This window comes from Salmo salar, chromosome ssa10 (genome assembly GCF_905237065.1).
Source record: "Salmo salar chromosome ssa10, Ssal_v3.1, whole genome shotgun sequence".
NCBI lineage: Eukaryota > Metazoa > Chordata > Actinopteri > Salmoniformes > Salmonidae > Salmo > Salmo salar.
Window position 1 is genome coordinate 15,932,654 of NC_059451.1, and position 12,716 is coordinate 15,945,369.

The 12,716-nt window shown below is 41.8% G+C and overlaps 1 protein-coding gene across 1 annotated transcript; it reads right to left on the reverse strand.

Annotated features, from left to right (window-relative positions):
• Positions 1–8,719: 8,719 nt before the first annotated feature.
• LOC106613608 (growth arrest and DNA damage-inducible protein GADD45 beta) lies at positions 8,720–10,701 on the reverse strand. The gene is made up of 4 exons (XM_014216042.2): positions 10,454–10,701; positions 10,168–10,269; positions 9,796–10,012; positions 8,720–9,638 (listed from the first exon to the last, which is right to left on the reverse strand). The coding sequence occupies exons 1-4, from the start codon at positions 10,495–10,497 to the stop codon at positions 9,525–9,527; spliced, it is 477 nt and encodes a 158-aa protein (XP_014071517.1). The 5' UTR covers positions 10,498–10,701; the 3' UTR covers positions 8,720–9,524.
• Positions 10,702–12,716: the final 2,015 nt, after the last annotated feature.

The window sequence follows — 12,716 nt, forward strand, 5'->3', positions numbered from 1 at the left end:
TGGGAAAAGGGTGCTTGTGATTTGATAAGCACACCAAAGACGGCATTAAAGACAAGTAATAAAATAAAGACTGCACAAGCCTATTTCACACCATAGCCTGCTGAATTGGTCGTTTAGTCTTTTTGTTCAGTATCTATGGATATTCATTCTAAATGTTCCATTGCCATACTAGCTGGCAACATTCTTATCCCTTGCTTGCTAGCTAGCCAACTATGGCTAATTAACAGTCACATCAAAAATTGCAGCCAGAATAACTGCAAAATAGCTGCATTTGCATTTGTTTAAGCTGTTTTCTGGTGACATTTATTTGGATACATCCATAACAATGAGTTAATGAGACGTGATTTCGCCTGGCATAGAAAATGTGCTCACTCATCAGGACACTGTTGTTCAGAGGAGCTAGCCAACAACACAGCTAACATAATTACTTCAAACTGAAGCTGGAAACACTGCAAACTAGCTGCACTTCGTTTTTTCAATTGACATTTCTTTGTATATATGCATAAAAATTATGCCAGCTGATTCATGATTTCGACTGGCTGAGAAACGCTGCCTGTCTGTCTGTCTTGTCCCGACTCCTACACGTTCATTACTATGGGACAGCTGGACATCTAATTTGAATATTGAATCAATGTTGCAAATGTCGGAGAGACAGACAGCAAGGTTTATACAAATCTCCGCTGTTGAAAACTAAATGTTAGTGTAAAAGAAATGTGAAATAATGTCTAGATGCTTTTTATAGTGGAGATCAAGTTTATAAATTGCTTGGCTGGGCTGATGAGACAGTGGATTGCACAGTCAGATGTAACAGGGTAAATAGGCATTTTAATGTCATCGTTTAGCAGGTGGTAATTTGTGGAATTGACAACGGCTGGAAGGTGTTTCCTGTACCAAACTATGCATTTCTAGAGTAGTCCTCAAGTACATTATCTGGGTAGCCATTTGATTAGATGTTCAGGAGTCTTATGGCTTGGGGGTAGAAGCTGTTTAGAAGCCTCTTGGACCTAGACTTGGTACCGCTTGCCTAGCGATAGCTGAGAGAACAGTCTATGACTAACGTGGCTGGAGTCTTTGACAATTTTTATGGCCTTCCTCTGACACCGCCTGGTATAGAGGTCCTGGATGGCAGGAAGCTTGGCCCCGGTGATGTACTGGGCCGTATGCACTACCCTCTGTAACGCCTTGCGGTCGGAGGCCGAGCAGTTGCCATACCAGGCAGTGATGCAACCCGTCAGGATGCTCTTGATGGTGCAGCTGTAGAACCTTTTGAGGATCTGAGGACCCATGCCAAATCTTTTCAGTCTCCTGAGAGGGAATTGGTTTTGTCGTGCCCTCTTCACAACTGTCTTGGCGTGTTTGAACCATGATAGTTTGTTAGTAATGTGGACACCAAAACAGCATGATTGGACAATAAAACTCAAATGGCTGAGCTTGCTTTATGCAGGTTTGTATCATGTAGCCCTGTCCTATGCAACTGTAGGCCTAATTAAAAAGTAACTCAGTCTGTGTCAGCTATTGTGTTTATTGATTAATTCCAGTTAATCATTTTGTATTAAAAAAGTATAGGTATTCAGCCCAAGTTTACTCTGGACAGGGCGCATAGTAGGCTAGACTATGCAGCTGCTGTTGTTAGTAGCCTACAGTTGATCAGACTGAAAAAGTGTCTCGTTTCCATGCAACACAGCATATCAGATCGCTAATGTTTAGGTGTATAGGCTGCTACATTTCTGTAAGGATTTGTTCTTGTGTCTGTCGTGAGTGATTTACTATCACTCTTACTAAATAAATACCGGAGGAAAGTAGAGAGCTCGCCTCGATCTTTGTGGGTTGTTCCCTGCCCGCACGACCTGCGATTTCCGTGAATCTGATTGGTCAAGATACACAAAGCGCCTGTAGAAACACACGAATGTGAAGGACTCGGATGTGAAGGACAGATAAATTGTGCGCGAGTTGATAATTCGTGATGCAAATCGTTCTAAAAAAACAGTATGTTAGCCCTCTTTTTACTTTGGCGACAATATATTTTATTAAACTAAATCAAAAGTGCTTTGGCAAATGCTGCGTGTGGCAAATGTGGCCTCACTTTTTCCGGCGGCTCTGCCTTGTGGTCCTCATCCTGCAGGCTTTCCTTAGTGATGACCCTTTAGCGCATAAGAAAGGGGACCATGGATGGAAGGCAATTGTGTAACTACAAGTTATTAACCTGTTTGCAAGATGACAAAGTTACATTTTACAATCCTAAGGTTTTCACTCTAACATTTGAGAAAACATGCAACATCATGTAATATTTGATAGTCCATAACTGAAATATTTATGATCATGCCTGTAAGTAGCAGTCACAAACCACCTAGACCAGGCAGGATGATTTAGTTACCAATCTGACCGCAAATCCTGAGCTTTCGTAGTCATTATCTATTGTCATAAGGATTAGGCAATACAAAGACAAAATACCTAAAGTGCTGCTTGTTCGCCGTTGTTGATTCACTGGTGGAGGAAAGGTAGGTTATTTTTATGCTGAAAGACAAATTCCAGAAAAATAGCTTAGCGTTAAAACATGTACACTACCGTTCAAAAGTTTGGGGTCACTTAGAAATGTCCTTGTTTTTGAAAGAAAAACGTTTTTCCATCAAATTGATCAGAAATACAGTGTAGACATTGTTAATGTTGTAAATGACTATTGTAGCTGGAAATGGCAGATTTTGAATGGAATATCTACATAGGCGTACAGAGGCCCATTATCAGCAAACCATCACTCCTGTGTTCCAATGGCACGTTGTGTTCTGCTGCTTCACTGAATTGTTTTATTGCATTTTATAATGCAAGCTCTTATGTTAAATTATCTTTTATTTAGCTCCATTGTGTGTGCAAAAGTGAACGTGTGTGTGTGTCTTTAGCCTGCCTAACTGACTTCGCTCTGGAAAAGAGCGCCACTCTGGCTATGCAAATGGCACGTTTGAAAAACCTACTCTAGCGCACTTCCCTTCAAGACGCGCCACTCGGTCCGCATTCTTTGCATTCCAGCGGCGCTGCTGCCTATGCACGACACGCACGACACAGAACCTCGGCGGAAATCGTAGGAGATTCTCGTTTTCTCATGAGTGAACCAGACCGTGTCGTGGTGATGATGTGTAATTAAACAACAATAACAAATATATGACATTAGAGCAAATAACTAGTATTTCCCTGTCCTGAGTGCCGTCCAGTATTATAACGTTGTCGTTCGCGGATATAATTGTCGTGATTTATAAAAAAATTCTTCAAAAAGCCCGCCACATTTCTCAGCACCAGAAATTCTCAATTTTGCTATGACTGATCATCTTCCTGTGACTGTGATGCTGTGATGCAGCATCCAGTGTCTCAAATCCAACTTTACATGGGAAATGAAACTAGGACCCTTTGTTTTATGTCACATGACCTGGATTTTTAAAATGTTAAGCCTTTTCCAGAAATTAGAATTAGACCAAAATGAATGACATTTTCTGAGGATGGTGCTGGACCATCCGACATAAAAAGAAAAGGGGACAGTTTGATGAAAACTCTTTAAATAAAGGTTAAAATCCAGGTCATGTGACGTGATTCACCAAAACTCAGGGCCCTAGCAATGACGAATCCGCAGGACACCCATACGTGGTGGAATACATGACAGTAGCCAAGTGCGATTGGTTCAGGTTGTACTCATTATTTAACAAAGATAAAGACTAGAAACACTGATACAGAGCCAGCAAAGATGCTCTGGCTACCCCTTACCGTTTCTATGGCAATGTGACGCACACTTTACCGAGCTGCATTGTGTGTATGTGGCCATCTCACTCCATAAAAACAGAGCAGCAATAGATCTGGGCATGATGCTATGAGAATGAAGACTTCGAAAATAGCCCTCTGTCTCTGTAACAAAAAAAATATGCCTTCTATTTAAGGAATGCAAGAAACTCTGTTTTAAGATTTACCAGAGCTAATATTGTTGCTTTCTAGTGAAAAATCTTTATCTTACATGTCTACAGAATGAGACATATACAGTCTCTCATGTGTTTGCCTCGTGTATTTCAATACATCTTAAAAGCTAGAAGGGAGATTCAATTCTGGCTGTAGTAATGGCCATGAATGATGTCCACAAAATGACAATCAATATTTTTGCAAATGTTGAGACGAGAGAATATTGCGCTCTCTCTCTCTCTCTCTCTCTCTCTCTCTCTCTCTCTCTCTCTCTCTCTCTCTCTCTCTCTCTCTCTCTCTCTCTCTCTCTCTCTCTCACTCACTCACTCACTCACTCACTCACTCACTCACTCACACACACACACGTGGAAAACTCTGTGACATTTGTTTGATGTCTGTCTGGTTGTCAGGACAGCCAGAACACAGGTATGATGCATATCTTGGAGCCACACACTGGATTCCATTTTACGCTCTAAACCACATGCCCTTCTGATAGAGAGTAAGTGTTTATGGCAAAAGCCATCCCAGAATTACAATTTACATTTTTGTCAATGCTCTTATCCAGTGAGTGCATTAATTTTCATACTAGTCCCCCATGGGAATCAAAACCCACAACCCTGGAAACGCAAGCGACATGCTCTACCAACTGAGCCGCACAGGACCACTACTACTTAGGGCTCCTGTTCATGGTATCATTGGTTACATGTAACTCCTGCCGATTAGTACGACGTGCTGCAGGGATAAATGACACAGTCTATTCTAAAGCCTTATCACACCAGTTTGGGGCCTATTTAGTCTCGGACACTGATCTGTGGTTGCCATAGTGACCTAATTATAGTGTATGTGTGTGTGTGTGTGAGACCAATGATCCCGCCGCACACCTATTACTAGGACTTCTTTCACGATTCACTTTCTCTCCCTGTCTATCCCCTTCTATTTTTGTCTGGACAGGATTCCCCAACCTCACTGATAGAAACCTGCAAGTACAGTGACAGTGGTTTTAGATTAGGTTATGTTCACTGTTTGCACATATGTACAGTAACAGTCAAAAGTTTGGACACACCTACTCATTCAAGGGTTTTTATTTATTTATTTTTACTATTTTCTACATTGTAGAATAATAGTGAAGACATCAAAACTACGAAATAACACATATGGAATCATGTAGTTATCAAAAAAGTGTTCTTCAAAAATAGATTTTTCAAAGTAGCCACCCTTTGCCTTGATGACAGTTATGCACACTCTTGGCATTCTCTCTACCAGCTTCATGAGGTAGTCACCTGGAATGCATTTCAATTAACAGGTGTGCCTTGTTAAAAGTTAGTTTGTGGAATTGATTTTCTTCTTAATGCGTTTCGGCCAATCAGTTGTGTTGTGACAAGGTAGGGGTGGTATACAGAAGATAGCCCTATTTGGTAAAAGACCGTCCATATTATTGGCAAGAACAGCTCAAATAAGAAAAGAAAAACGACAGTCGATCATTACTTTAAGACATGAAGGTCAGTCAATATGGAAAATTTCAAGAACCATCAAACGCTATGATGAAACTGGCTCTCATAAGGACCGCCACAGGAAAGGATGACCTAGAGTTACCTCTGCTGCAGAGGATAAGTTCCTTAGACTACCAGCCTCAGAAATTGCAGCGAAATAAATAAATAAACTGTTCAGAGGAGACTGCGTGAATCAGGCCTTCATGGTTGATTGCTGCAAAGAAACCACTACTAAAGGACACCAATAATAATAAGAGAATTGCTTGGGCCACGAAACACTAACAGTGGACATTTGACAGGTGGAAATCTGTCCTTTGGTCTGATGAGTCCAAATTTGAGATTTTTGGTTCCAACCGTCGTGTCTTTGTGAGATGCAGAGTAGGTGAACGGATGATCTCCACATGTGTGGTTCCCACCGTGAAGCATGGAGGAGGTGTGATGGTGTGGGTGTGCTTTGCTGGTGACACTGTCTGTGATTTATTTAGAATTCCAGGCACACTTAACCAGCATGGCTGCCACAGCATTCTGCAGCGATACGACATCCCATCTGGTTTGCGCTTAGCGGGACTATCATTTGTTTTTCAACAAGACAATGACCCAACACACCTCCAGGCTGTGTAAGGGCTATAAGACCAATACGGAGAGGGTTGGAGTGCTGCAACAGATGACCTGGCCTCCACAATCACCCGACTTCAACCCAATTGAGATGGTTTGGCATGAGCTGGACCGCAGAGTGAAGGAAAACCAGCCAACAAGTGCTCAGCATATGTGGGAACTCATTCAAGAATGTTGGAAAAGCATTCCAGGTGAAGCTGGTTGAGAGAATGCCAAGAGTGTGCAAAGCTGTCATCAAGGCAAAGGGTGGCTACTTAAAAGATTCTAACAAATATATATATTTTGCTTTGTTTCACACTTTTTTGGTTGCTACATGATTCCATATGTGTTATTTCATCGTTTTGGTGTCTTCAATATTATTCTACATGTAGAAAATAGTAAAAAAAAAAAAGATAAGAAAAACTTTTGAATTAGTAGGTGTATCCAAACTTTTGAATGTTACTGTATGTACTGTATATGTATAATGAAAGGTGTATCAGAGGACATACACTGAGTGTGCAAAACATTAGAAAAACCTGCTCTTTCCATGACATAGACTGACCAGGTGAATCCAGGTGAAAGCTATGAACCCTTATTGATGTCCCCTGTTAAATCTACTTCAATCAGTGTAGATGAAGGGGAGGAGACAGGTTAAAGAATCATTTTCAAGCCGAGACAATTGAGACATGATTTGTGTATGTGTGCCATTCAGAGGGTGAATGGGAGAGACAAAATATTTAAGTACCTTTGAATGGGGTATGGTAGTAGGTGCCAGGCGCACCGGTATGAGTATGTCAAGAATTGCAATGCTACTGGGTTTTTCACACTCAACATTTCCCGGTGTGTATCATGACATCCAGCCAACTTGTCACAACTGTGGGAAGCATTGGAGGCAACATGGGCCAGCATAACTGTGGAACGCTTATCTTGTAGAGTCCATGCCCCGACAAATTGAGGCTGTTCTGAGAGCAAAATGGGGTGCAACTCAATATTAGGAAGGTGTTTTTAATGTTTTGTACACTCAGTGTAGTATAGCCTGCAGTATGTAAATTATGCACTGTAGATGTCCAGATAAACTCGTTCCCCCCCCCCTTAAACCACCTCTGCAGCTTATTTTACTATATATTGCAGCTCTCTGTCCAATTTTTTGGAGAGAGGATTTGGACCTATTTGCCTATTACAACATCATTACTAGGCTACATCTCAACCCAGTGGCACCCTTGTCTCTCCGATGTATCAACCTGTCGTGATCCAAACCTTAAGCCTTATCTAGATCAGCCAACTGTCTGTTACCTGTGTCCCAGTCAGGCCAACAATAGATTGAGTGAACTGCCGTTAGTGACCATTTCTAGGACTAAGCTGTACCCTAGGCACACGAAAGGTCCAGGACAACTGCCAAGTCAAGGAAGTGTCCTGCATTTCTGGGCCTATATGGAGTCACAGCCCGTTCCGGGGCAGGGTGTCACAACAGTACTGGCCGCCATGTTAAGGATGTCACATCCAGGATGTGAAGTAGTTACCAGTAAGCCAGGAGACATGTCTGCACCCTCAGCTATCTGTAGACCCAGATCTAGATACACTCTGTTTGTTTGCACAAGGGGTTTTGAAAGAGGATAAGTGCAGTCAACAGTATAAGGAAGGAGAATATACCACAAGCTATGCTGTAATCCTTTCTTCAGTTAGTGTCTCATTGAGGGCCTATTGTGAGGGAAAATCTGGTTGAACTGCGGTAGAGCCCACCTGATTGGTTGGTTCCTATTTGTCTTTTTACACAACAAAAGACCCATAACTGAAACTAGGTTTGACCTGTCTTTACACGAATTGCACAAGAAACTCGAACTCTGTTTCAGGTGAACGGATCCAATCTTTACGTAGACCCATTAGAGATTTTAGACCTTAGATGCTTCCAACTACCCGTGCATGGCGTTTGAGTGATGAAGGCTTTCTGGATATCAAACTGTAGGCTACTGTGGATGCATCACAGCATCAGAAAGCTACTGTCTGGCCTGAAGTAAACAGTACATCTCAACAATGTGCATGAAAGTCCAAGATTGCATTTAATAATGGTGTTGTGAAGCCTACATTTTGGTGAGAAATAGCAAGACATTAGTTCATATGCATTAGGCTGGGTGTCATTTAAAACTCCAGCCGTGGAAAAACAATATATAGGCTACATTTGATGCAGGTTTTAATTCATGGCTGTATAGTTGAAATGGTATAAAGTATAAGTAAAGTATTGGAACTGTTTTAAGAAGTGTTGCTGATTCCATGTGTACATTATAGACAGGACACGGGGGAATATAAAAGACTCTGAATTGGTTCCCTATAATCCAATAGGTATAGGCCTACTGATTACTGTCTGATTGTCTTCTTCCCTGTGGCTCAGTTGGTAGAGCATGGTGTTTGCAATGCCAGCATGGTGTGTGCAATGCCAGGATTGTGGGTTCAATTCCCATGTGGGGCTAGTACTAAAATAAATGCATGAAATGTATGCATTCACTACTATAAGAGCGTCTGCTAAATGACTAAAATGTAAACAATTGGTTCCCAGCTGGAGTGAAGTTCATGTATGTGCAATACTGTACAGTAGGCCTAGGTTACCAGAAACAATGTTGGAGAACACTGAAACAGTACCCAAAGCACACCTCAGCAAATAATTGCATGCCCCCTTTCCCATAGGATAAAGCACTCAGAGAATTCAATTTCAGTTCAATAATTTATTCAAATAGGTTTAACATTCTATTCAACAATGCATTTCACTGTTATATATTACTCTGTTCAACTTAAATAATAGCAATACATTAGTTAATTGTGTCAATGTCAAATAAATGAATACATTGTTACATTGTGGCATTGTTACATTGTTTTGACCCTCTTAACAGGCAGCCACCTGGCTATGAGTGTAACCACAATACCCTATCAATATCTTTTACACAATACCCTATCAATATCTTTTACACAATAACAACCCATAGGCATTGTTGCTCTGAAGACTTCTTCATTGCACTGTTACTCATAACATCCAACTGTAGAGCATTGCAGTCATTCACATTGCATTTGATCATAAACACACTGACTTCCACGTCAGAAAGCATAGGGTTAAACTCAGTTTCAAGTCTGTATTCTCATTGATACAGTTGCTTTGTCCCTCCTCTCAAATAACGAAACTGCAAGTGCGTTCCCACGCGATGCAGCCGCCCCCGGTTGTTCCAACATGGCTGGGCAAACAGCAGCGAGATTTCTCTACAGTTCGTTCCTACGCCCCACTCCGGCCGACACTGTTCCTTTCCGCGAAGGAAGAGAGCGGGGTCAGATGCGTCATGGTTGTATGCGCATTGTCCATCGGAATCTTCGCATGCTCAACTCCGTCACTGGATAGCGGACCAGGGCAGGCAAACACAGGCATGTCGACGATGCCCCTTCTTGAACGCCTTTCTCATTCTTCAAGAATGACGACTTGTTTACTTATTTGAATCGCTTTCACGTTTCTCGGCGAGGGTCATTCGTTCAGCGCTCCTGCAGGGACAGGTAAGGTACCCATTGGTTCTTGCAGCGGCTCTCCTCGCAGTAGTTGCTGACATCCTGCAACGCTTGGCATTTCAGAGACTGGCACTGGGTGTTCTGTAGGCAAAAGAGGAGATATATCGTCAGGAATGTCTTGAATTAGGAAATTGTGATGATATTAGATCATGTCGACGTATTCAAAATGAACAATTACGCACAAGGCCTATTGCCCGGTCAATGTAATCCCAATAAGAAGATAGGAGGATGTACTTACAGTGACAAGGATGCAGTGCAGATCATTGGGCTCGTTGCCGTTGCTGTCAGCGGTGCTTGGCTCGCCAAGAACCTGAGCGAGGCGCCTCATGCCGGAGACACGCAGTATGTTGATGTCGTTGTCGCAACAGAAGGCTTGGATGAGCGTGAAGTGAATCTGCAGTGGAATGACATCCTCGTCAGTCGCCAGAACACACAACACAACACTGTCAGGATCACTGCAGAAAGAAAGGGAATAGTACATTAATGATCTGTTCTGTAAATATAGATACATATGGCGACAAAAGTCTTGCAATGCGCATCATGCTTGCAGCCATTGACTCATATTATGGAATGGTCAATCATAGGATAGAATGGTCAATAATGTACTTACACATTCATCAGTTTTGCAGACTCGTAGACTCCCACAGTCAGGCAGTCTTGTTGCTGCGCTGCCACCAGCAGCTCTTCTAGTGCTTGATTCACGGTCTCCATCCTTCAAGAAAAATACATTATGTTAGTTATGCACCACAATTGAGAATAGGCTACTAATACCTGGTGAATTCAGTACTGAGGCTACATGTGCTTCACGGTTCACTGCCAAACCATCTATTCTCAATGCACACTATGTTACAGCAATATGTCGGCTATTGTGAGCGACAAATGTACAAGGAACTTACTTTTTCTCAGTGATATTGCATCCAACGAGTTCTTCCAGAGTCATATTGAAATCCGTAATTGTATAATCCACAAAGATATCCAGGATAATCTCCAATGAGTATATTCCCGAATCGAGGTTTGCAGAACGTCCTTGTCAATGAAGTAATCCAATACGATATAGGTTAACTTGCAGTGTTTCAGCGTAAACTCGCTCGTTGTTAAATTGCAAAGTCCTTGTATTAGTTCTGTCTGTGGCTCAGTGGTTTCTGACACAATCGTGCGAAACTCAACGGTTATAGCCACTCTCGTCATGGGCGTGGTGCTACTCAGTCGCTACTTTTCTGATTGGTCCATTGGTACACATGGAATCCCTACTCTTTTCAACCATTGGCTATTTACGCCAACGCTTTTCGGGGACCCACGTGGGCTGTCTCAGAGAATCCCCCCACCTTCCTCGCTCTGTATCAATTTGTTTACTTCTACGGAGTGCAATGGAATTAATTCCCTTAGCTTCTCCATTGCTGCCTATTTCTTCATACTGGGGTCGTCACATGTCTATGAAAGTATGTTTGATTTAACATAAGATATATTGTTCCATTACATTGTTCAATACAAAACTTAATGCCGTTTTTTAATGCCAAAAATAACGTGACAAAGTCCGTTGGTTGATTGCACCGCAGTCAGAGGAGTTTGCAGAGAGGGATACATTGTTACCGTCCATGTTTGTTACCATAGCACCTGGCCTCCCTCTTGTTAAACCACGCGCAGCAAGCAGCCCATAGTACTGTACTGTGTAACCAAGATGCGTCCAGACAGTGAAACCAATGTAAATTACATTTTCTTGGGGTATCCGCTCCCCTACCTTTATTTCTGAAACTCGTATATCTTCTAGAATGTGGCCGAAATTCTGCAGTGAACTCAACTACCTGGAACTTTCATCACCTATACCTAGCTTCTAGTTCCACCATGGCAAATTGCATCTGCAGTCACAGGATCTATTCGTGGATTGTGTTATCCTGTCTATTACGACATCTCACCTTACAGACAGACAAGTAAACTAGGCTACTCCATTCGTCTCAATTATAACTTCTTCCATCCACATGTTGCATGATACTGAAGGCTACTTACTGTATGGGCCTATGAATGCTTATTACATTGTTATTATTAGCCAATACTCTCGGGAATAGTTTTCAATTATATCTTCTTAAGGCCTGTTCCATCTATACAGTCTGGTGATTGTAAGAAAGAATAGTGGGTTTTCGCATCAGATTGCTCACCACGAGTCGCCCCTCAGTGGACTCAGTGCTGCATCGCAAGGAAACTGCAAGTTGAAACTTGTTGTAACAAGTTACAACTCTTATTGTCCCCCCTTATGCCCCATGCTGAATAGTGTCATGAGACCAAGACCAAGCGCTCACATTCTACTGAAAAAGCCACATTTCTGCAGATAATGCAGATACTCTGCAGATGAAATCCATATGGATAAATTAGACTGCTTACTCATTTGTATAAATATATAACTTTTAAATAAACCTCATGTTATTGTTCAACTCCAAGGGCTACATATTTTAATAGTCATATTTGCTCAAAACTTTAATTGTTTGCTTAATCATGTACCTAATGAGAGTGCCAGAACAGTGATTAGAAAGCCGTATGTACAGTGAGGCTATATAATAAAACGTCATTCTTCTTAGCGTGGAGCGCCGTTTCGTGGCCAATTGAATATCTACACTCTCGAAGAATGATGTTGATTCAGACTAGTCGCGCTTTACACAGTATCAAGTGTGCCCGGTTTGGAGACATGCGCTGATTTGTTCCCTGATCTGCTCTCAATTCTGATATCACGCGTTTCACGCTAAATGAATGTCAACCAAATAGACAATGGGGACAATTAGCAGCCACTACTTGATACTGCAGTAGTGTAGTTCAGGTTTGATAAGCTTATATCATAAATTGTCAAGCGACTGGAAAGGCTTATCTTGAGCTGTGAATAGCGCAGTTGTGATGAAATCAAATTATAGCACACTAGTACCCAAATACAATCTATTTCGGATAGGCTATCGATACCGCCTGTAATCATTTTGATATATACAATAGATGTTCTTCTTCCCTTGGTGACGATGTCATGCATTGTCAACTTTGTAACAGTTGATCAATTCCTTGATGAATCGACGGATTATGTTATTGACAAATAGATGTGACTGCTTAGCCTATACTTGATCATTAGTATTTCTGGGCGCCGAATTTATGGACTCATATCTGTGTGAAACTCTAGTCACATAT

Coding starts and splice junctions, on each gene's coding strand:
- LOC106613608 (XM_014216042.2), bottom strand. CDS start 10,497: ATGACTCTGGAAGAACTCGTTGGATGCAATATCACTGAGAAAAA. Junction 10,013..10,167: donor TCTGCAAAACTGATGAATGT/GTAAGTACATTA, acceptor TTCTTTCTGCAG/TGATCCTGACAGTGTTGTGT. Junction 9,639..9,795: donor TGCACTGCATCCTTGTCACT/GTAAGTACATCC, acceptor TTTTGCCTACAG/AACACCCAGTGCCAGTCTCT.